Source organism: Xenia sp. Carnegie-2017, unplaced genomic scaffold, assembly GCF_021976095.1.
Source record: "Xenia sp. Carnegie-2017 unplaced genomic scaffold, XeniaSp_v1 HiC_scaffold_23, whole genome shotgun sequence".
Taxonomy (NCBI): Eukaryota; Metazoa; Cnidaria; class Anthozoa; order Malacalcyonacea; family Xeniidae; genus Xenia; species Xenia sp. Carnegie-2017.
The window spans coordinates 11,834,809-11,858,701 of NW_025813486.1; the positions used below are offsets into that span (position 1 = coordinate 11,834,809).

The 23,893-nt window shown below is 34.3% G+C and overlaps 3 protein-coding genes across 3 annotated transcripts; 2 read left to right on the forward strand and 1 right to left on the reverse strand.

The window, feature by feature from the left end:
* The first annotated feature begins 8,107 nt into the window (after positions 1–8,107).
* LOC124449424 lies at positions 8,108–9,817 on the forward strand. Its single transcript, XM_047000345.1, has 4 exons — positions 8,108–8,207; positions 8,432–8,496; positions 8,868–9,068; positions 9,472–9,817. Exons 2-4 carry the CDS (start codon positions 8,439–8,441, stop codon positions 9,708–9,710), a joined length of 498 nt encoding a protein of 165 aa, XP_046856301.1. The 5' UTR covers positions 8,108–8,207; positions 8,432–8,438; the 3' UTR covers positions 9,711–9,817.
* Positions 9,818–12,349: 2,532 nt separating this feature from the next.
* LOC124449560 lies at positions 12,350–13,703 on the reverse strand. Its single transcript, XM_047000499.1, is given in 3 exon segments — positions 12,350–12,940; positions 12,942–13,338; positions 13,404–13,703. Coding segments are annotated over 2 exon segments (591 nt in total). The 5' UTR covers positions 13,016–13,338; positions 13,404–13,703; the 3' UTR covers positions 12,350–12,423.
* An 8,050-nt stretch (positions 13,704–21,753) lies between these two features.
* On the forward strand, positions 21,754–23,464 carry LOC124449519. The gene is made up of 4 exons (XM_047000464.1): positions 21,754–21,853; positions 22,078–22,142; positions 22,515–22,715; positions 23,119–23,464. Exons 2-4 carry the CDS (start codon positions 22,085–22,087, stop codon positions 23,355–23,357), a joined length of 498 nt encoding a protein of 165 aa, XP_046856420.1. The 5' UTR covers positions 21,754–21,853; positions 22,078–22,084; the 3' UTR covers positions 23,358–23,464.
* Positions 23,465–23,893: the final 429 nt, after the last annotated feature.

A 23,893-nucleotide genomic window follows, 5' to 3' on the forward strand; every position in this document is an offset into this window, starting at 1 on the left:
CTTCTCCATATGAGAAACATCAAATGAATGAAGTGTTTGGCATCGCTGATTTGATAATAAAGCTAAAAACATTACAGTTTTCAGGGTAAATGATTTCAAATTGAGATCTTTCGGAGGGTGGAGATCTTGAAAATATTTGTATACCACTGAAACGTCCCAAACCATGGCATATCAAGGAAGAGCTGCTCTTGCAACAAATTAACCTTTAACAAACCTAGCAACGAGTGGATGTGTACCAAACATATTTGTATGAAACATGGGGTTTCACTTAATTACTCTACTTAATTATTCAATGTTCGGGATTAAGTCTAGTTTTTGAATGGCACACGTAAACAGAGTCTTGTTTAACTACCATTCTGTTTCTGTGCGTGATATTCGAGATTCTAATCTGCAGTAACAATTTGTATTCCTCGAAAGTGCGCTGCTGTCAACCAAATATCATACAAAATGCAGCAGGTCATCCTGAAGACAAGGTCATTGTCCTAAAAAATTTACCCCGGTTTGACTTAAGGGCATCGCTTTTATCCATTTTCAGCCAGCGATAATGCAACTGACCGTACATTACGACCAGGAGACTAGAAGTTAGACAGCCCAAAACCCGAGAAACATCCATTAGTTTTGGCTGAGAAGCTTGTAGCAGTTCATGACACATGAGTTTTATTTTCTCAGCTCATTCTGTCTTGACAGATATTTGAATAAGAACTAAGTTGTGTCGGAAACCCAAAAATGTAATTACATGTTTGAGAACTAAAACTGACTTATCTGGATGTACGTAAAAGCCCACTTCACTAAATAAACAGATGGTATCGCAAATATTTCGAACACATGAAGAATATGTGTTGAACGTCAGCCAAGTATCATCAATAAATCATACCGAAATATGTCCTTTTTGACGTAAATATGAAAAAAGAGGTTTGTAGAGTTTTGTAAATATTCTTAGGCAGATGGCTAGGCCGTTAGAAAAACAGACAAATTTTTATAGTTGCCCTCTCCACCAAAATTTAAGGAATTTTTGATTTGTTGGGTGAATAGGTACCGAAAAGTAAGCATCTTTGAGATCGATGGATGCCATTAAACAATTTGGTTTCATAAGCTTAATAGCTGACCAAACAAACTCCATTTTAAAATGGTGATATCTGACATGCCTGTTTAAGGATTTCAGATTAAGAATCGTGTGATAACAGCCGCCTTTTGGGGCAAGTGAAAATGGAGATACAAATTCCCTGAATCAGGGTGAGATATCTGCAAAACTTTTTTGTGTAATTTATTTATTTCTAAATCAATTTTTTCATTTCAACCTCCGGTAGCTGTATTTGTTTGGGTAAATCTCTTTGAATCGGAATTGTGTCAAATTAAATTTTTGCAAAAACACTCTCCAAGTTTTCTTTATCAGAGGTGAGTCTTTATCATGCACTTAAAAAATTTTATATGCTGGCAGCCTGACAGGTCTCCAAGCTTTTATTCAAATACGCTATTAGCGTGGGTACCAAAGAAGGATACTGGTTTTTCTGTAAAATCTTAAAATTTCTTAAAAATTCAGTGTTTTCTACTTGCGATCGTTCATTGTGCCCGATCGTTTCTTCCGGAATCGGTCCTCTTCGACCGATAGAGGGTGTTTCTCTGATGACGGGATAAAAAAGGACACCATTGTCGTTGTTTCTCTTGTTTGGAATGTTGCTGCCAAGTGCGATTACAAGAACTTGTTGTCGCGTTGCCAATCTTGTTGGATGTGCGAATGTGATTAATTTGGGGTTTGCAATTCATCTCCAAACAAATATTTCGTAATGGGAATATGCGATGCGCATAAAGTATCAAATTCTTGATGGAGATTGGGACGTATGGCGTGACGTTGTCGTTGAGAAAATGCAAAACTTACATGTCCCTGGATCGCTATAACATCAGCGTTCATACGAACAAGATTATCATTATTCCGTTTGCTGCTGTTATTGCGAGCAACTAACAGTTCATTGGGGGTGTGTGCTGCTATATGACCGGCATGGTCAGGGGTGATTGAATGGCACTCAATTGTAAATCACGCTCTCCAGCTGCGCGGTCTAATTTCCCTAAAATATTTAGCCTGCTTTTCTTTTAATTTCTCGTCGCTCAGCTTATTCAGCCAACGCTGGTTGATAATTGAGGTGAGCTTCTCGGTTGACGATTGCTGAAGTCTTTTCAGTTTCGTCCAGTGTCTGCGAAATTTCTTCTAGCAACGGGCCCACTTCGAATTGTTCTACTTCAGAATTGCGCTTAGTCGCAGGTTCTTCGTTTTGAGGCAACAAGATTTCACAATCTGCGTCATGCCGTGACTAAAGCACTTACTTTGCTTTTACGAGTAGATTCTACAGTAGGGATTCATTTTTTTCTGCGTTTGACTTAAATAGCCAGAGTACTGTAATTCTGCATGAGTACAACGAACAATTCATAAACATTGTTATTAATACTGAATTGGGCTATATACCTGACAGTTTATAGTAGTGATAGTACAAAGAAAGAGTTACAAATACCTTTTTGATTGAATGTCATATAATTGATATTTGTGATCGCTTGCGAGCCTTTATTTAAAGAGTATCTTGACTTTTATCTATTGGTTTTTATGAAGTTTTGTGAAGAATAAACTATTTATTTGTACAGTGCATGAATCGAGTTCATGTCAAGAACATGCTCATTGGATTCTGGCACTTATGATTCTTTGCTAAGTGCATACAACTATTGCTTTATCTTTGTACGTGGACAGACACTTCACAGTTGACACATAGCTAACGTATTACACACTGATATGTATAAAACTGGATAACGCAACTGAGTGCTTCACTTGAAGCTGGGCGGCGGACATATTGGACTATGCACTGTTTTAGTTTTTGTTTACGTTTTATATAACAAACTGCTTCTTTCGCATTTATTTTGGATCATATGTTTTAGTCCTGGTACAAAAGAAAAATTCAAATGCAAATGCAAATTTCATATGCAAATTTTCTCACGTTCTTAAAAAATCATAATAAAGATTTGACATGATTTCGGAAAGAGAAAATTACAAAAATACATATTCCAAGAAAAAATCATTACAAATATATATACTAGAAGAGGATAGTCCAATATGGCCGCCGCTGTCAAAAATTGGCTTCAAAATTTTGTATGCACCATAATTAGTTTGCGTTATCCAGTCTTTATATCACTCAGTCGTACTACATTCATATGATATGTATGTGCGCTTGGATTCATGTCATTTTTCAAAATGGCCATACGCAAAGTACAATTTTACCGTAAACGTTCGATTATAAAGTAATATTGAGCAAGCTTAATCATTTAATGATAAAATTCACTTTAATTTACTTTAACAAAAAAAATTAATTTTTTCTCATACGATTCGCTTTGAGTCAATGGATTATGTGAAACGATTTATTGTTCGCAAAACAATTTACGATATTTTTCCTACAAAGCTAAAAAAGTATTCTTCGTCATCGTTCGTAAGTCCGACTATCACCGAGGTTTACGAGTCTCAGACGTCGCCTTGGACACTTTTTAATGTAGCAAAATGGTTAATCGCGCATGCGCTATATTCCCCACAAAAATTTGACCGAAGGGGGAGTACATTTTCTTCACACATAGGGTGGTTGTATAACTCTTGCCAGCCTATGCTTGGTATCAACTCTAGGATCAAGGACTTTAGCTTACTTTAAACTTTAAAACAAACTTCTTTCAATGTAACGCTGTTTGCATGTTTTAACGCATGATAGCATTAACACTCGTACCTAAATTTACTCTTTCACAGTAGATTTTAGATTAAACTTAACTAAGCACAGACTCTCATGTTTTATTTCAACTGCCAACTTTCGCAAATATAAATTAGATAATTAACCTTCAGAAAAGAAGCAAATAATCTTATCCAATTTGACTAATTCGACAATTGTTGAACACGACCAAAACATTTAGCATCTGTTTCAAATGGAATAAATTTGGCTATTACATTCAAGCGTGTCTTAATTATTACTGTCTCTTGTTTTGAACAAACCTAGTTCTTCCTACGCCAATAAGAATGGTACATTAAAACATTGAAATTGTCTTTGTTTACTGCAAATGGATTCATTTTATCGGTAGATTTATTGTCTGTCGTGCAAGTGCTAACACCGCAGAGGATTTTGTGTTCATTTGTTTAAAGCAACTTGGTTATAGTGCATTCTATATTGGTTTAATTCCAATGTTTAGTCTTGTAACATAGTTGGTTGGCGTTACCGCATTTAGTAATTTATCGGATAGATTCCGTTTACAAAAATGTAAGTTAATTCTTGCAGTTTTTCTCTCAATACCAACCATATTGCCGTATTTGATTCCAGAAACGACACGGTTCCCATGCGTTAAAACGATAATAAATAAAACAAGTATTAATCCTTATGTTAAAATGAAAAAGTGAAATCAAACCATCGAAGCACGAAAGATCGATATTGCAGATCAAATCTCTTTCTTCAAAAGGTATTGAAATGGTATGACTTACAAACATAAGCAATAAGTTAACAAGTTTAACGTCTTCAACTAAACAAATACAAGCAACACTGAGAAAAGTCGACATTTTCTTTTACAGAAGAATCTTTCAGTGTTGCAAAAATACGATGGAACTCAAACCAGTTTTGAAATTCATAAAGATTTTCTACTCATGCTTTTGCGTGTGGAATCTTCGAATATTGCGTAAACCTCCATAACGTAGGGTATGCATGAAATAACAGCGAAGACACGTGGTTGATATTGATTTAACATTAACTCTGTATTTCCCCCTTAAAATTTTATGATTAAAAGTTGTTTAAACTTTTAATGTTGGTCTGGTAAAAATCGGCAGAACATTGTGAGTTGAAAATGTATATTCAACGAAGCAAGAAATTCCTTCAAATTCTGGCAATAAGTAATCATTGTATGCTGTTAAATTTGTGTACTTGTGGCTTAAATGTTTATCAAATTACATCACATAGGCTCCAAGATCAGCTTTAAATATACAAATGAGCTAATACTGCCAAAATTATCGAAATAGTAAAGTTTTGGTATTTTGCCTTGTATGCATTGCCATGAGAATTAAGAAACAATTCCAGTGTGTACTCAATTTTGCTCATATTGACATTTACTTTCCCTTGCAGCATTTTTCGTTTTCCGAGCCTGTGAAAGTATAACTACATAAACAAGCCCTACATCTTCTTAAATATCAGGTTTCGCTGAATATTAATCTTAACAGCTCAGCAATCGAGCATAATATCAACCAAAGTAATAGTTTGTTTTATGTTTATTGATGTCAACGATTTGTTGTACACGTACAGCTATACATCGTAAATATAAATCGCATCTTTACCATTTATTTGAGTGCATAGATTTATTTTATCTGATATGACAATGTTGTTCGTTGTGCCGTATAGGACTCCCTGAATCTCATCAGGACGTGTATTTCTCCTCTTTGAGATTCTTGCCCTCTTTATAAAAGCACTCAAGAAAACAGGAAAATCGAGTCATCATTAAAAGGCTTTCAAAAACACGACTTAATTAAGTCTCTTGTATATTAAAAACGTCCATCATTTCATGACATAAGCTGTAACTAAGCTTACAAATGAACTTATGTTGCTCACAAATTGAAAGAGTACTAAAGCCACTGCAAGTCCAAAAGGAATAAAAAGTCTTTTGTTCAAAATTTAGGTTTCCCATTAATGTGTATAAGACATATTGGCAAAACTGTTAAGTAGAAAAAAAGACAAAATCTTTACTGACGAATATTAATCCAGACTTGCAAGCTCACCTCAGTTAAATATAACAGAACGTTAACGATGAATTTCAAATCAAGGATAGTTTCCCCTGTTCGCTATAAAACAACATGCTTAAAGCTAATCTTTGAAAAGTCAAGTAGTTATCTAAGGAAGGATGTACGTATTAAACAATATCAAATACCACAATTGACACTTGCATGTACTGTGATGATAATATGCTCATTAGCACACACCTGCAAATGAAATTAGCTTAGTATTAACTTCATTAAAGTTTTTATCTACTACGATTTTGTCCCCATTTACCTCATTTTGGCTAAAACGTTTATTTCACATGACGTGCAAAAATCGACATGCAACATAAGCTTTTGTCATTAACGTAGCATTTCTAATGGCGGATATAAACCAAAGTCAAGAAGTCCTTATGGCAAACAAAGTACTTGACTAGAGAAAAGTCTTTGCGCATTTAATAAACATGTTTCAACATCTCATGATGCCATCTTCAGTATTATAAGGAATATTATGTATGTGATGAATATATATAAGAGTAATATGAGAAAAGTTTTTTTAGAGTCTGCTCAGAAAGAAAACTATTTTTCATAAATAATACATAATTTAAATTTATCAGTTGCCAGTCTACAAATAACAGCATCTGCAAAGAAATTTTAGTAGAAGAATTAGCATCTCTCTTTGCGCGCTCCGTAAACGGATTCCAGGTTTTTACCGAGAATTGAAAAAATAATTAATGTTCGTGTAGTGAATCTGGTTTTTTAGTAGTTCCGTCTCGTTGATTTTCCAGAAGAATAACTAAATTTTTAACGTACGTGGTATTTGATTTGCCCGAATTTACCCAAATTAAAGAAAGCACATGCCGTCTCACATGTCAATTGTCAACATAGTTAATTATATACTGATATTATTATTATTCAAAGTTTCTGTTGTTTCCCCCGTAATCAAGAATGGAAACAATAAGTAGCAGTAATAAGTAGATATAGTGAATTATTGTAATTATTCTTACTGACGAATTTAAATCCAGACTTGCAAGCGTAACTCAGTTAAATATAACAGAACGTTAACTATGAATTTTAAACCAATGATAATTCCCTTGTTTGCTATAAAACAACATGCTTATAGCTAATGTTTGAAAAGTCAAGTAGTTATCTAAGGAAGGATGTACGTATTAAACAATATCAAATACCACAATTGACACTTGCATGTACTGTGATGATATTATGCTCATTAGCACACACCTGCAATTGAAATTAGCTTAGTTCTAACTTCATTAAAGTTTTTATCTACTAAGAATTTTTGCCCCCAATTACCTCATTTTGGCTAAAACGCTTATTTCACATGACGTGCAAAAATCGACATGCAAGATCAGCTTTTGACATCAAAATTAATTCGAAATGAACTTATTGTTGACGGGATGTTTCAAGACACGATGGAGGATAAATAAGTGGGCTCAGTTCAGCATCTTACGTTTTAATAAAGGCTATTTTATAGACCAGTGTAAGAGAATGGCATGGAATGATTATTTAAGAGTTACATATTAATACAGAAAGTTATAGATCATACTCCAACTTTTGTATATTGTCAAGAAAATTGAAATTGTAATATTTCGGGATTTCACCATGTCATGCACCTCGCCATAATGACCTTATACTTTTCACTCACGGATACTCCGTACGAGGACCTGGAGTTCTTTGCAAACGGTCTAGTACTAGCAGCTTTCTTTGCGCTCTCCGTAAATGGAGTCTCGGTTTTTTAATGAGAATTGAAAAAATAATTAATTTTCGTGTAATGAATCTGGTTTTTGAGTAGTTCTGTCTCGTTATTTTTTCACATGAGAAACTATAATTTTTAACGTACGTGGTATTTAATTTGCCCGAATTTGCCCAAATTAAAGTAAGCACATGCCGTCTCACATGTCAAATGTCAACATAGTTAGTTATATACTGGTATTATTATTATTCAAAGTTTATGTTGTTTCCCCCGTAATCAAGAAGAATGGAAACAATAAGTAACAGCAATAAGTAGATATAGTGAATTATTCTAACCGAGCGAAAAAAACAACTATTTTTTTAATAGTTTTCATAAACTAACTCTGCTTTGAATTTTTGCTTAGTAAATTTCTAAAATTTACATTCTTGCTTTACTTCTAAAATATTATTAATTCTTTGTGTATCCGTGCTTTGTCTCATTGAGACATTAAAGTGGCATTTCTAGTGGCGGATATAAACAAAAGTCAAGAAGTCCTTATGGCAAAAAGAGTACTTGACTAGAGAAAAGTCTTTGTTGAGTCTTTCATCACAAAGAAAACTTATTTATCATAAGTAATACGTAATTTAAAATATTCAGTTGCCAGTCTACAAATAACAGCATCTGCATAGAAATTTTAGTCGATGCGGGACAAGGCAAGAAGAAGTATCTACGAAAAGTTTTGAATGATAGTATTCACAAAGTCGTTATTATAAGGTAAACTTGTGTATATCTTTGGTCTACAGTGGAAAGTTGAGGTCTTTACACTGGAATGAGTTATGGTTGGTTATGTTTTTACCTAGAAAACGTGAAAGAATATACAGCATCTCTCAATTAATTTAATTCCACATTTGTTTAGTCGATTTCTTTTTGAATTATCTAGGTAGTGATTTATACGTTTTCAATTTTGAATGTTAATTGCAAACTTCTTATTTTAACAGCGTAAACATGCACTTCAAAAGCTTGATCATCTTTTTGGCATTCTCCATAACCTTGGCATTTGCAGGTACGTTGCTAAAAACAAAAAGACTATTCTTTTATGTCCCGCTTTACAGAATCGATCTTCAAGAAAAGTCACATGGTTATGCGGTCGTGCAAATCTACTGCATTTCTTAACGAATAGCTTCAGATTAAAGTACTTAAAAAAATTAAAGTGCAGAATTTTTTCTTTATTTCTTGAATGTTGATGATAGACATTCGCCTTATATGTATGATAGTTTTTGCCATACAACACAAATTTCCATTTGAAATTTTAATGAAACCAAATCTGAATCTGATATAAGTCGTTGACGCGATTGAATTCGACTGCATAAACGAAAGTTATTGGTGGGCATTTATAGAAAATTATCTTATCAGTATAAAACACTCGTTTAATAGGATGGAAACAAGTTGCTCCAAGAATTTGCGTTGGTGCCAGGAACAATAATTTTCGGGCGATTGCAATCAGGGGACATTCATTCATCATTGCAATGAAATTGACACATCTTGGTGGTAAAATTGGATGTCGTTCTGGATCCAGAACGAACTGGGGTTGTAGATATGGTGATAACAGAAGAACACTCAACATGATTGTCACAGGTGGAAAAAATATTAAAATTCTTTAGCAATCAGCGCATTAACTTTTTACTGCAATAAGTAGTTACACTATTTATTGTTACGTATTGTATAAGTAGTTACGTACCGTAAGGTACGCTTGCAAAATATGCATAATATACCAGAAAAGCGACAGCTGATATTCCCTATAAGAATTCGCCCTTACCAAGATGTATGTTTCATGATATATTGGAGGGGTCACCAACGGTGATACGAAGAAAAGTTGGCTGATATAATAACTTGATAAGGTTTTACTGTATGTCTAGAGTAAAAAGTTCATCTACAGAACGCTTCACATGGTAGTTTTACTTGGTTGCAAAAAAATAAAATGTCTCGCCATAATCAGTCAATCAACGCATTTAACGTGTTTTATTTTGATTTTCTTCAGACAATAGAAATAAACGCATTTTCCCCTCACCTCTTTTGGTTAAACCTGTCAGAGGTAACTGGTACGAAATGCCTGGATACAACGAGAATTCCCGTTTACTCGTCTTCGCTCTTCCTGGTTATCAATATATGTATCATGGTCAGGTATTTAGGTTCTGGTACGGAGAAGATCTTTCAGGTCATACCGAAGGCGACAATCATGGACACACTTGTATGAAAGTGGAAGTTTTTACTAAATAGGGCTTTGGATTTTTTTTCTTCTGAATTTTTCATTTTCTAGTGATGACTTTGTAATAAATTCATTAGCATTTAAAAAGACGAAAATAAATTTCTTTTATTTTTTCTGACTTTTTGTCGACGGCTGTAGTTGACGCAGTTATTAATCGGGATACCGAAAGTCAGGGCATGTTTACACAGAGCTAGAGTAATCCCAGCAGTGTACCGAGCAGGTGATCCTTACTTACCCTAGTCATGTTGTGAGATTACACAGGTCACGCGTGATTATAAGAAAATCCTTTAACCAATCAATGTCGATATATCGATTAACGCATTTAGCAATACAACATAGTCAACTTGCTGCTATTTACTGGCTGCCATTAATTTGGCCGCGCAACTAAGACTGGTACCGATTTTACAGATTTTATATTAGAGTGGGACTCTTAAGTTCTATAATAAACCGGAAGGGCTATATGGACTGGGGCGATGTTGTCAAAAACATGGATGTCAATTGGCCTATTTCCCCTGAAATGTTCGCTTTGCAGAACAAAATTACTCTCGTCCTCCCCCTTATGTCTATAGTAAATTGTATATAATTTTTTAAAAACAAACGCGATATATTTTTGGCATTTCTTTTATGGATGTCGCGATGTGCACAAAATGAAACATCTCGCTTTCACAGGTGAGAAAAAAAGTCTCCCGCTCAGTGGATATATAACATGAAGAAATGCCCCATACAGTAATCATAAAATGGAGAAGAAGTTGTTCTGATTTACTTACATACAACATGAAGGAATGATCAGTTAGCAAAGTGTTTCTGTAATATGATGCAGTATCAACACTATTTCAAGAGTTGTTTGATAATGTCTAATTTTATGGACACAATTGATTTACTAAGGATACCTTGAATGATTTGAAAGTTAAGTAAAGGTGCAAAAGAAAGATGGCAAGGCAAGTTAGTTGTGTCTGCTTGGATGCTTAATGCAGTGTCACTTAACAAAACTGTAAAATGGTCATTAAGTTTGTGTTTATGTAGATATTAATACTGAGACTGATGATTGATGACGCACTTTCTTATAACTAAATGGTAAAATCATGTCATATATTTATCCAAATTTTTCAGTAGAGTGTTGTTTCAATGTTAATAATATCCAAGGCATGCTATATTGAAGCATTTAAGATTCAGTAGTGAAAACTACTATATCGTTCTTAGAAAACTACTATATCGTTCCTGCTTTTATAAAAACTGGAAATATTTTTGACTTTTCCAAGTGTTTCTTCAATTTTTTGTTCAAGTCTGTTCATGATATGGATGAGATAGAGGTAGTACAATTTATTGCCTTCTGAAAAGCATTCTTCTAGCATAAATGTATAGAAAACTCAATTGTTTCTTTTTGCCAAACTTTCATAAGTCAGTATAGTCTACATGTACTTCATCATTTTTGTATGCACAACTCCGTATGTGAAATACTCAAAGGGGAAAAATCCAAAAGCAACTGGTATTTATTAATGGTTAATAAGGGTATATATGATTTATTATTGAAGTAAAAACTGTATTTATCATTCAAATTACAGGCTTCGAATATGATTTAAACACCATTATACTACAATTCACAAGTCATTATTTTAATTTTTGCCCATTTCATAAATCAATACAATAAAATAATAATGTTCAACAACTTAACAAGTATTTGGTGCATGTCCAGTTCAGAAGGAAGACTATAAAAATCTCAAAGGTTACTTTTAATTTATATACAATAGAGTCCTTAAGTGGTGACGTCACGTTTCCATGGTGCTAAAAATCTCAGTTCCAAACAAGCGCCCATTCGATTCAAAATGGAGACATTATCCATCGCTTCGCTTTTTTTTTCTTCTCAGAAGAAAAGAAATCTATAAAAAGGGGGAAAACCACTTAAGTCAGATCACATTGAAGCATTTACTTACCAGCAGAGTGTTTTACGAGGAGAAGTACACGCAAGAATGAAACAAAAGGTTTATAAAGTGACGGTGAATGCCAAATGTCAAGATTAAGTTTTAGACTGTTTTTGTTGCCCAAATGAACACGAGGGCGTGATGTTCTCTTGTAGTGAAATAAAAAAGGCTTTTTAATGAACGATTTGTTTTAAAAAATAATGATACTCGTCGGTTTTCAGTCCTCAAATTGACCTACCACTACTAGTTTGGTGTGAGGGAGTTGTGGTAACAGGCTATACATATATTTGCATTTTTATTAATAAACACAAGGATAACATGGTATTTAAAAGACATGGAAATATGGTACATCATTTAATGTTGTTTTCCTAGGGGGAAGGAAAATTCCCATATAGAAGTGATGGGATGCTCATGGGAAATGTTCAGAAAGACTCCTTTAGGGTAACTGTGGGCAGTACTTGCTATTATTTTTATCCCCCAAAAGACATCCATTGTAAAACATATGTCAAAACTTCTTTTAACTTCTGTTCTCCTAAACATGATAAAAGAATTCTCGCAGTGATCTAATTTGACACCCTATGTACACCCAGGCTGTACCAGATGATAAATATTGTAATCCCTAGGAGGTAAAATCACCTTTAAATATTGTAATCCCTTTACTGTTATATTAGAATGCTCCACCCCCCCCCCACACCCCTCTAGCTGTATTTTCTTCTAAGTAAGCCTCAGTCTACAAATTATTTTATTTCTATTTGAACAACAATAATTATTAAAAAACTGTCCAATGTAGTCTTCAAGCATAAAACTACTCAAAAACCATATCTTCGCATCCCTCTTTGATGAGAGGAAATTGCAAATTTACAAGTGTTGCACATAACTGAAACAAAATGCCAGCATAGCAGTGCAAATACAAAGGAATGACACCTAAAATTTTGAAGTCTTTCAGCCTAGCATTGGCTCTTTCGACATGAACCTGTGCTTTAGCTATGGCTTTTGTTTTCTTGACCTCACTCTCTGTGAAAGTTCCATTATTCAGAAAAGGTGGGATATTGACACAGACACCATGTGGTACAACATCCTGGATAAGGAAACCCTTGTCCGCCAGAATCATATCTCCAGCTGTCAAGTGATTAAGGAGTCCAGACTGTTGCACAATGGCCTTGTCTGAAACAGAACCTGGATACAGCCGACTGACATAAGTAATGACTCCATTTGGTGCAACACCAACTATTACCTTAAAGGAATTCATTCCTCTGTATGATAAAAAGGTTGCATTTTGCTGACTCATCAATCCCGGTGCAGCAAGCTCAATATCTGTGCAGACAGGATTCAAACTGCCTGAAAGAGGAGGGTGCAGAGATCTTGTTCTTTTGTTTCTGGGATGGAATCGACGTCATTAGGTCGTCAAACAAAATTTCATGCAAAACATGAGTGAATGCTATAACAATGTTAGAAATTGTGGCCACACTACAATGAAACAATTGGGCTAGGTGAAGCTGTGTGTTGTTCTGTCATACTTTCATTAAAGTGATAAAAATTTGATCCTCAAAATTGATGGATTATACCTTCCAAAGCACTAAGATTTAAGGTTTTGGCTACGGAAAATACAAAGCGACCGTTAAAAAGACAACTAGCTGAAGCTTCTATCATTCAGTATTCGATGATTCTCCCTCATGTCCTGATGTCAACTCTTCACATGAATAGAGTCCATAAATCTCACCTAAAATCACGTAATTCATCAAATTTTCACCGAATAAGGAATTCTTTTTGAATATCAGTTCATACCTTATGAGTCGAACCATCTCTTGTACTCGTCGTTCAACATTGTAGCGCTTGGAAAAGCAAAGAACTTGCAAGTGTTGCCCTCCGACGAATGGCCACATGTAGGAGCAAAACAGTAAACCATTTTGCCCGTTTGACCCGCGTCCTTTACACTTCTTAAACAAAAGTTGATCCCTTGGATTACCTTTTAACCATTCCTGGTTTTTTTTTATTGTCTTTTGTGGGATTACACTGGATAATTAAAGCTTTAGACATTCAAAACAAAGGAAGCGTGTCCAAAGCGCTCGCATAAGATATTTTGTTTAGAACTGCATTTTTTACCTCCATGGTAACATGACGTCACACTTAAGGACTCTATATTTATTTTCATTTATTAATGACATAAATAATTCATCATCTCTTATGCTAGATAACTTGAATCTTTTTGAAATTCAAATGAAAAATAATCACAGAAAAGCATACGTGTTGAGTGAAGCAATAACTTTCGACGATTTATTCATATATAAAAAGCGGCATGCATGAACAAGTACAAATGCTACAATTGTGACGAAAAACCAAAAGGCCGTTTGACATGAAATAAAGCTAAAAAGTTATGAGAATGAATGATTCAGAATGAGCTAATACTTCTCGCAGTAACCGTAGAGACAAGCCCTTGCGTACTTTTTTTTGTCTGGTTTGTCTGGACTACAAAGTTTAATCGGGCAAATAAGTTTGATTATGTAATAAACTTGCTGCATCGCACATCTGCATCGATATGCAGCCAACAAACAGTTCCTTCCTCGGTAGTTATAAAAGCTTCCCTCGCAGGAGCAGATAAACAGCAACCACGGTTTACTCGCTGCCACGAATTACCTTGATTTTCATCATAGAATTTCTTGCCGATTGCCATAAACATACATAGTTTTTCCTCACGTCTTCTTCAGGGGAAGTGAAAAATCATGAAATTTTCTGAAAAGCGATCAATATCAGTAAATCTCAGCGGAAGTAGGTCAATTCCACCATTTTTTTGAGAAAATCCGACATCTAAAGCCGCACTTGTGATAGCCGCTCCAGTTATTAGAGAACTCAATTCACCATTTCGTCAATAGGAAGCAGCGTGACAATGAGGAGGTAAGACAAAATCGAGAAATTTTAAAAACTGTTACTGAGGCAGTGCTGTATTTATCAAAAAAAATTTGCCATTTAGAGATCACGATGAGCTCGAAGGTAGCTTGAACAAAAGTAATTATAGAGTGCAGCTCGAATGTTTGGTAACTTTGATTCTGTATTTGAACGTCGACTGCACCGTAGACTAGCAGAATGTGATTTAGTTGGTGACAGAAGATTTACTTGGGTATCCACAAAAATTCAACACAATCTTATCAGCTGTCTTGATTCCATTATTGAGGATGAAATCAGTAATTTGAGTTTAAAATTGAGGAGCTATAATTAGAAAATTAAATGTGACTTACGTGAAGTCGAAGTTTGAAATTCTATGAGTTACTGTTCAGAAAGCAAGAAGTCATGGCAGATAGAGCGCGTGACATCAAGATCAGTTATTAAAAATTTGCTAGCGTCCACATACATATTAGGAGGCAAGTAGTATTTAACATCATTTGAAAAGAAGTAAGTTATTAGTTGGTTTGTTGACTTCCTAATTCCTGAACAGTAGCTCATAGAATTTCAATCAAACTTCGACTTCAGGCAAATCTCGTTTAATTTTCTAATTCTATTTCGTCACTGTTCTACGTCACCTGGAAGTCATGTGAGATTTTAAAGCAATGTGGACACGAGCAAAAACTAATAAAAAAATAATATAATTGAAGTTTCACATTTCATTTCTCACAAATGGTAGAAATTAGATCATTTCCAAAGTTCTTCGCCTCAATTGGTTTATTATAAAATGTTTGAAAAGTTTGTTCATTACGCCAAGTTGATGATTGGTTAAGTCTTCTCAGCTTCGTCCAGAGTCTGCGAAATTTCTTCTAGCAATGGGTCCACTGCTAGTTGTTCTTCTTAATATTTGCGCTTGGTCGCAGGTTCTTCGTTTTGTGCCAACAAGACTTCACAATCTGGGTCATGCCCTGACTAAAGCACTTGCTTTCCTCTTACAAGTAGATTCTACTGTTGAGAATACTGATCTTTGCTGCATCAACCTGAGTGATTCACTTAGTGCAGTCATTGTTTACTCATTCTACAAAAGGCGGTTGTCACATTCAAATTCTTTGATGTGACTTTCACTTCTTCGCTTTCTTCCATCATGTCATCTTGTTTATCGTGTTTAGCAAAACCCAGAACTGCTGCTTCATCTCCGACATCATCCCTTGTTGTATGCTCTTCACTTGTAGTAGCCATAGTTTGTAATAAAGTGTCGAAAGGAACTTTTTTAAACTGATCGCTGTGAAATTTTCGCTCTAACAAATCTTCATATCGTGCGCTCTATCTCACATGACGTCCTAGTGACGTATAACAGTGACGAAAAAGACTTTATTTTGAATACACTGGATCCGCTGCGGTAAGTGCTCATACTAAATTACAGAGTAATCAACATAAAGCTCTCAAAGCGCGTAAGAACACTGATTCAAATCAAAGTGTTCCATTATTAAGCTATTGACATATAAAGGCAACAAAACTTTAATGGTTGAACATATATACCTGACCATTCATGAGAGACAAACATATAGAAGAGAAAAGAGCAGTAAAATTCAAAATATTTTTGAAAATCATAAAGAATTTTTGTTCATGTTTTTGCTGGGTGGAATCTTTGAGTTTTTACGTTATGATTAATGCTTATACTTCTTATTGCTGAATCAATCAACTAATTTGAATATGGGAAATATAAATTTGCTTTCTTTGATGGATGCGATGCAGTTGGTTTAGGAGTAATAGTTTTTGTCGCAGCTGTTGTTACTAGTCATTTATGCACTTAGTTTGTAGAAAGGCACGATCAAGTTATTTGTTGCGTTTATTTGTGCAGCTGGTTTACAGTGAATGTATTTTTTGTAGGGCCATGTTTGAAATTTTTATTTTTGAGAAAAACCCAAAAACATTAACTGTAAGCAATAAAGCCGTTATTAAAACCTCGTACAATTCCATTTTTGCGCATTACTTTGCACGTAAGCTGAACCAATAATTTTTTTGCTTTTAATTGGCCGTATTGGAACATAGAAAACGTTTTATATAACAAACTGCTACTTTTGCATTTATTTTGGATCATATATTTTAGTCCTGGGACAAAAAAAGACTGTAACAGAACGGTTTTTTTGGCGAAAACTCAAGTTCGCTAAATTTCATATGCAAATCTTCTCATGTTGTTAAAATATCATAATAAAAGGTTTGACATGATTTCGGAAAGAGAAAATTACAACAATACATATTCCAAGAAAAATTCATTACAAATATATATACTAGAAGAGGATAGTCCAATATGGCCGCCACTGTCAAAATTGGCTTCAAAATTTTGTATGCACCATAATTAGTTTGCGTTATCCAGTCTTTATATCACTCAGTGGTACTACATTCATATGATATGTATGTGCGCTTGGATTCATGTCATTTTTTTAAATGACCTTACGCAAAGTACAATTTTACCGTAAACTTTCGATTATAAATTAATATTGAGTAAGCTTAATCATTTAATGATTAAATTCACTCTAATTTACTTTAACAAAAAAAATTTAATTTTTTCTCATAAAATTCGCTTTAGTCAATGGATTATGTGAAACGATTTATTGTTCGCAAAACAATTTGCGATATTTTTCCTACAAAGCTAAAAAAGTGTTCTTCGTCATCGTTCGTAAGTCCGACTATCACCGAGGATTACGAGTCTCAGACGTCGCCTTGGACACTTTTTAATGTAGCAAATTGGTTAATTGCGCATACGCTACATTCCCCACTAAAAATTTTACTGAAGGGGGAGTACATTTTATTCACACATAGAGTGGTTGTATAGCTCTTGCTAGCCTAGGAAGTAGCCTCGCAAATATAAATTAGATAATAACCTTCAGAAAAGAAGCAAACAATCTTATCCAATTTGACTAATTCGACAATTGTTGAACACGACCAAAACATTTAGCATCTATTTCAAATGGAATAAATTTGGCTATTACATTCAAGCGTGTCTTAATTATTGCTGTCTCTTGTTTTGAACAAACCTAGTTCTTCCTACGCCAATAAGAATGGTACATTAAAACACTGAAAATGTCTTTGTTTACTGCAAATGGATTCATTTTATCGGTGGATTTTTTGTCTGTCGTGCAAGTGCTAACACCGCAGAGGATTTTGTGTTCATTTGTTTAAAGCAACTTGGTTATAGTGCATTCTATATTGGTTTAATTCCAATGTTTAGTCTTGTAACATAGTTAGTTGGCGTTACCGCATTTAGTAATTGATCGGATAGATTCCGTTTACAAAAATGTAAGTTAATTCTTGCAGTTTTTCTCTCAATACCAACCATATTGCTGTATTTGATTCCAGAAACAACACGGTTCCCATGCGTTAAAACGAGAATAAATAAAACAAGTATTAATCCTTATGTTAAAATGAAAAAGTGAAATCAAACCATCGAAGCACGAAAGAGCGATATTGCAGATCAAATCTCTTTCTTCAAAAAGTATTGAAATGGTATCACTTACAAACATCAGCAATGAGTTAACAAGTTTAACGTCTTCAACTAAACAAATACAAGCAATACTGAGAAAATGTCGACATTTTCTTTTACAGAAGAATCTTTCAGTGTTCCAAAAGTACAATGGAACTCAAACTAGTTTTGAAATTCATAAAGATTTTCTACTCATGCTTTTGCGTGTGGAATCTTCGAATATTGCGTAAACCTCTATAACGTAGGGTATGCATGAAATAGCAGCGAAGACACGTGGTTGATATTGATTTAACATTAACTCTGTATTTCCCCCTTAAAATTTTATGATTGAAAGTTGTTTAAACTTTTAATGTTGGTCTGGTAAAAATCGGCAGAACATTGTGAGTTGAAAATGTTTATTAAATGCTTTCTCCGGGAATATTCAAGCGAAGCAAGAAATTCCTTCAAATTCTGGCAAAAAGTAATCATTGTATGCTGTTAAATTTATGTACTTGTGGCTTAAATGTTTATCAAATTGCATCGCATAGGCTCCAAGATCAGCTTTAAATATACAAATGAACTAATACTGCCAAAATTATCGAAATAGTAAAGTTTTGGTATTTTGCCTTGTATGCATTGCCATAAGAATTAAGAAACAATTCCTGTGTGTACTCAATTTTGCTCACATTGACATTTACTTTCCCTTGCAGCATTTTTCGTTTTCCGAGCCTGTGAAAAGATAACTACATGTACAAGCCCTACATCTTCTTAAATATCAGATTTCACAGAATATTAATCTTAACAGCTCAGCAATCGAGCATAATATCAACCAAAGTAATAGTTTTTTTTACGTTTATTGATGTCAACTATTTGTTGTACACGTACAGCTATATACATGGTAAATATAAATCGCATCGTTACCAATTATTTGCGTGCATAGATTTATTTTATCTGATATAACAATGTTGTTCGTTGTGCCATATAGGACTCCCTGAATCTCATCAGGACGTGTATTTCTCCTCTTTGAGATTCTTGCCCTCTTTATAAAAGCACTTAATAATTCATTCATGTTATTCAAAGTTTATGTTGTTTCCCCCGTAATAAAAAAGAATGGAAACAATAAGTAGCAGCAATAAGTAGATATAGTGAATTATTGTAATTATTCTTACAGACGAATATAAATCCAGACTTGCAAGCGCACCTCAGTTAAATATAACAGAACGTTAACGATGAATTTCAAACCAAGGATAGTTTCCCTGTTTGCTATAAAAAAACATGCTTATAGCGAACACTGAATAGTCAAGTAGTTATCTAAGGAAGGATGTACGTATTAAACAATATAAAGTACCACAATTGGCACTTGCATGTACTGTGATGATAATATGCTCATTAGCACACACCTGCAATTGAAATCAGCATAGTATTATATTCATTAATTTTTTATCTTCTTTGAATTTTTGTCCCCATTTACCTCATTTTGGCTAAAACGTTTATTTCACATGACGTGCAAAAATCGACATGCAAGATCAGCTTTTGACATCAAAAGTAAACTCGAAATGAGCTTACTGTTGACGGGATGTTTCAGGACACGATGGAGGATAAATAAGTGGGCTCAATTCAGCATCATAAGTTTTAATAAAGGCTATTTTATAGACAAGTGTAAGAGTATCATATGGAATGATTAATTAAGAGTTACATATTAATACAGAAAGTTATAAATCATACTCCAACTTTTGTATATTGTCAAGAAAATTGAAATTGTAAAATTTTGGGATTTCCCCTTGTACATGCACATCGCCATAAAGACCTTATCTTTTTGACTTACGGATACTACGTACGAGGATCTGGAGATCTTTGCAAACGGTCTAGAACTAGCAGCTTTCTTTGCGCGCTCCGTAAACGGAGTCCAGGTTTTTACCGAGAATTGAAAAAATAATAATGTTCGTGTAGTGAATCTGGTTTTTTAGTAATTCCGTCTCGTTATTTTTCCAGAAGAATAACTATAATTTTTAACGTACGTGGTATTTAATTTGCCCGAATTTACCCAAATTAAAGTAAGCACATGCCGTCTCACATGTCAAATGTCAACACAATTAATTATAATTCATTCATGTTATTCAAAGTTTATGTTGTTTCCCCCGTAATAAAAAAGAATGGAAACAATAAGTAACAGCAATAAGCAGATATAGTGAATTATTGTAATTATTCTTACAGACGAATAAAAATCCAGACTTTCAAGCGTAACTCAGTTAAATATAACAGAACGTTAACGATGAATTTCAAACCTAGGATAGTTTCCCCTGTTTGCTATAAAAAAACATGCTTATAGCTAATCTTTGAAAAGTTAAGTAGTTATCTAAGGAAGGATGTACGTATTAAGCAATATCAAATACCACATTTGGCACTTACATGTACTGTGATAATAATATGCTCATTAGCACACGCCTGCAATTGAAATTAGCTTAGTATTAACTTCATTAATGTTTTTATCTTCTTTGAATTTTTGCCCCCATTTACCTCATTTTGGCTAAAACGTTTATTTCACATGACGTGCAAAAATGGAGATGCAAGATCAGCTTTTGACATCAAAAGTAAATTCGAAATGAACTTATTGTTGAGGGGATGTTTCAAGACACGATGGAGGATAAATAAGTGGGCTCAATTCAGCATCTTACGTTTTAATACAGGCCATTTTATAGACAAGTGTAAGAGAATGGCATGGAATGGTTAATTAGTAGTTATATAGTAATACAGAAAGTTATAGATCATACTCCAACTTTTGTAGAAAATTTCGGGATTTCACCTTGTACATGCGCATCGCCATAATGACATTATATTTTTAACTCACGGATACTCTGGACGAGAATCTGGAGTTCTTTGCAAACAGTCTAGAACTAGCAGCTTTCTTTGCGCGCTCCGTAAATGGAGTCCCGGTTTTTTAATGAGAATTGAAAAAAAAAAAATTTTCGTGTAGTGAATCTGGTTTCTGAGTAGTTCTGTCTTGTTATTTTTTCACATGAGAAACTATAATTTTTAACGTACGTGGTATTTAATTTGCCCGAATTTGTCCAAATTAAAGTAAGCACTTGCCATCTCACATGTCAAATGTCAACATCGTTAGTTGACATTTTATGGCATGTAAATTTCAAGATTTCACCATGTACATGCACATCGCCATTAACACCTTATCTTTTTGACTTACGGATACTCCGTACGAGGATCTGGAGGTCTTTGCAAACGGTCTAGAACTAGCAGGTTTCTACGCGCGCTCCGTAAATGGAATCCCTGTTTTTAATGAGAATTGAAAAAATAATTAATGTTCGTGTAGTGAATCTGCTTTTTTAGTAATTCCGTCTCGTTATTTTTCCAGAAGAATAACTATAATTTTTAACGTACGTGGTATTTAATTTGCCCGAATTTGCCCAAATTAAAGTAAGCACATGCCGTCTCACATGTCAAATGTCAACATAGTTAGTTATATACTGCTATTATTATTATTCAAAGTTTATGTTGTTTCCCCCGTAATCAAGAAGAATGGAAACAATAAGTAACAGCAATAACATCTTCTTGCTTTACATCTAAAATATTATTGATTCTTTGTGTATCCGTGCTTTGTCTAATTGAGACATTAAAGTGGCATTTCTAGTGGCGGATATAAACCAAAGTCAAGAAGTCCTTATGGCAAAAAGAGTACTTGACTAGAGAAAAGTCTTTGTTGAGTCTTTGCTCACAAAGAAAACTTATTTATCATAAGTAATACATAATTTAACATATTCAGTTGCCAGTCTACAAATAACAGCAACTGCAAAGAAATTTCAGTCGAAGCGGGACAAGGCAAGAAGAAGTATCTACGAAAGGTTTTCCATGATAGCATTCACAAAGTCGTTATTATAAGGTAAACTTGTGTATATCTTTGGTCTACAGTGGAAAGTTGAGGTCTTTACACCGGAATGAGTTATGGTTGGTTATGTTTTTACCTAGAAAACGTGAAAGAATATACAGCATCTCTCAATTAATTTAATTCCACATTTGTTTAGTCGATTTCTTTTTGAATTATCTAGGTAGTGATTTATACGTTTTCAATTTTGAATGTTAATTGCAAACTTCTTATTTTAACAGCGTAAACATGTACTTCAAAAGCTTGATCATCTTTTTGGCATTCTCCATAACCTTGGCATTTGCAGGTACGTTGCTAAAAATAAAAAGACTATTCTTTTATGTCCCGCTTTACAGAATCGATCTTGAAGAAAAGTCATATGGTTATACGGTCGTGCAAATCTACTGCATTTCTTAACGAATAGCTTCAGATTAAAGTACTTAAAAAAATTAAAGTGCAAGAATTTTTTCTTTATTTCTTGAATGTTGATGATAGACATTCGCTTTATATGTATGATAGTTTTTGCCATACAACACAAATTTCCATTTGAAATTTTAATGAAACCAAATCTGAATCTGATATAAGTGGTTGACGCGATTGAATTCGACTGCATAAACGAAAGTTATTGGTGGGCATTTATAGAAAATTATCTTATCAGTATAAAACACTCGTTTAATAGGATGGAAACAAGTTGCTCCAAGAATTTGCGTTGGTGCCAGGAACAATAATTTTCGGGCGATTGCAATCAGGGGACATTCATTCATCATTGCAATGAAATTGACACATCTTGGTGGTAAAATTGGATGTCGTTCTGGATCCAGAACGAACTGGGGTTGTAGATATGGTGATAACAGAAGAACACTCAACATGATTGTCACAGGTGGAAAAAATATTAAAATTCTTTAGCAATCAGCGCATTAACTTTTTACTGCAATAAGTAGTTACACTATTTATTGTTACGTATTGTATAAGTAGTTACGTACCGTAAGGTACGCTTGCAAAATATGCATAATATACCAGAAAAGCGACAGCTGATACTCCCTATAAGAATTCGCCCTTACTAAGATGTATGTTTCATGATATATTGGAGGGGTCACCAACGGTGATACGAAGAAAAGTTGGCTGATATAATAACTTGATAAGGTTTTACTGTATGTCTAGAGTAAAAAGTTAATCTACAGAACGCTTCACATGGTAGTTTTACTTGGTTGCAAAAAAATAAAATGTCTCGCCATAATCAGTCAATCAACGCATTTAACGTGTTTTATTTTGATTTTCTTCAGACAATAGGAATAAACGCATTTTCCCCTCACCACTTTTGGTTAAACCTGTCAGAGGTAACTGGTACGAAATGCCTGGATACAACGAGAATTCCGGTTTACTCGTCTTCGCTCTTCCTGGTTATCAATATATGTATCATGGTCAGGTATTTAGGTTCTGGTACGGAGAAGATCTTTCAGGTCATACCGAAGGCGACAATCATGGACACACTTGTATGAAAGTGGAAGTTTTTACTAAATAGGGCTTTGGATTTTTTTTCTTCTGAATTTTTCATTTTCTAGTGATGACTTTGTAGTAAATTCATTAGCATTTAAAAAGACGAAAATAAATTTCTTTTATTTTTTCTGACTTTGGTCGACGGCTGTAGTTGACGCAGTTATTATTCGGGATACCGAAAGTCGAGGCATGTTTACACAGAGCTAGAGTAATCCCAGCAGTCTACCGAGCAGGTGATCCTTAATTACCCTAGTCATGTTGTGAGATTACACAGGTCACGCGTGATTATAAAAAAATCCTTTAACCAACCAATGTCAATATATCGATTAACGCATTTAGTAATAGAACATTATAGTCAACTTGCTACTATTTGCTGGCTGCCATTAATTTGGCCGCGCAACTAAGACTGGTACCAATTTTACAGAAAGGGCTATATGGACTGGGCGATGTTGTCAAAAACATGGATGTCAAATGGCCTATTTCCCCTGAAATGTTCGCCTTGCAGAACAAAATTACTCTCGTCCTCCCCCTTATGTCTATAGTAAATTATATATAATTTTT

Coding starts and splice junctions, on each gene's coding strand:
- LOC124449424 (XM_047000345.1), top strand. CDS start 8,439: ATGCACTTCAAAAGCTTGATCATCTTTTTGGCATTCTCCATAACCTTG. Junction 8,497..8,867: donor CATAACCTTGGCATTTGCAG/GTACGTTGCTAA, acceptor CTCGTTTAATAG/GATGGAAACAAGTTGCTCCA. Junction 9,069..9,471: donor ACTCAACATGATTGTCACAG/GTGGAAAAAATA, acceptor GATTTTCTTCAG/ACAATAGAAATAAACGCATT.
- LOC124449519 (XM_047000464.1), top strand. CDS start 22,085: ATGTACTTCAAAAGCTTGATCATCTTTTTGGCATTCTCCATAACCTTG. Junction 22,143..22,514: donor CATAACCTTGGCATTTGCAG/GTACGTTGCTAA, acceptor CTCGTTTAATAG/GATGGAAACAAGTTGCTCCA. Junction 22,716..23,118: donor ACTCAACATGATTGTCACAG/GTGGAAAAAATA, acceptor GATTTTCTTCAG/ACAATAGGAATAAACGCATT.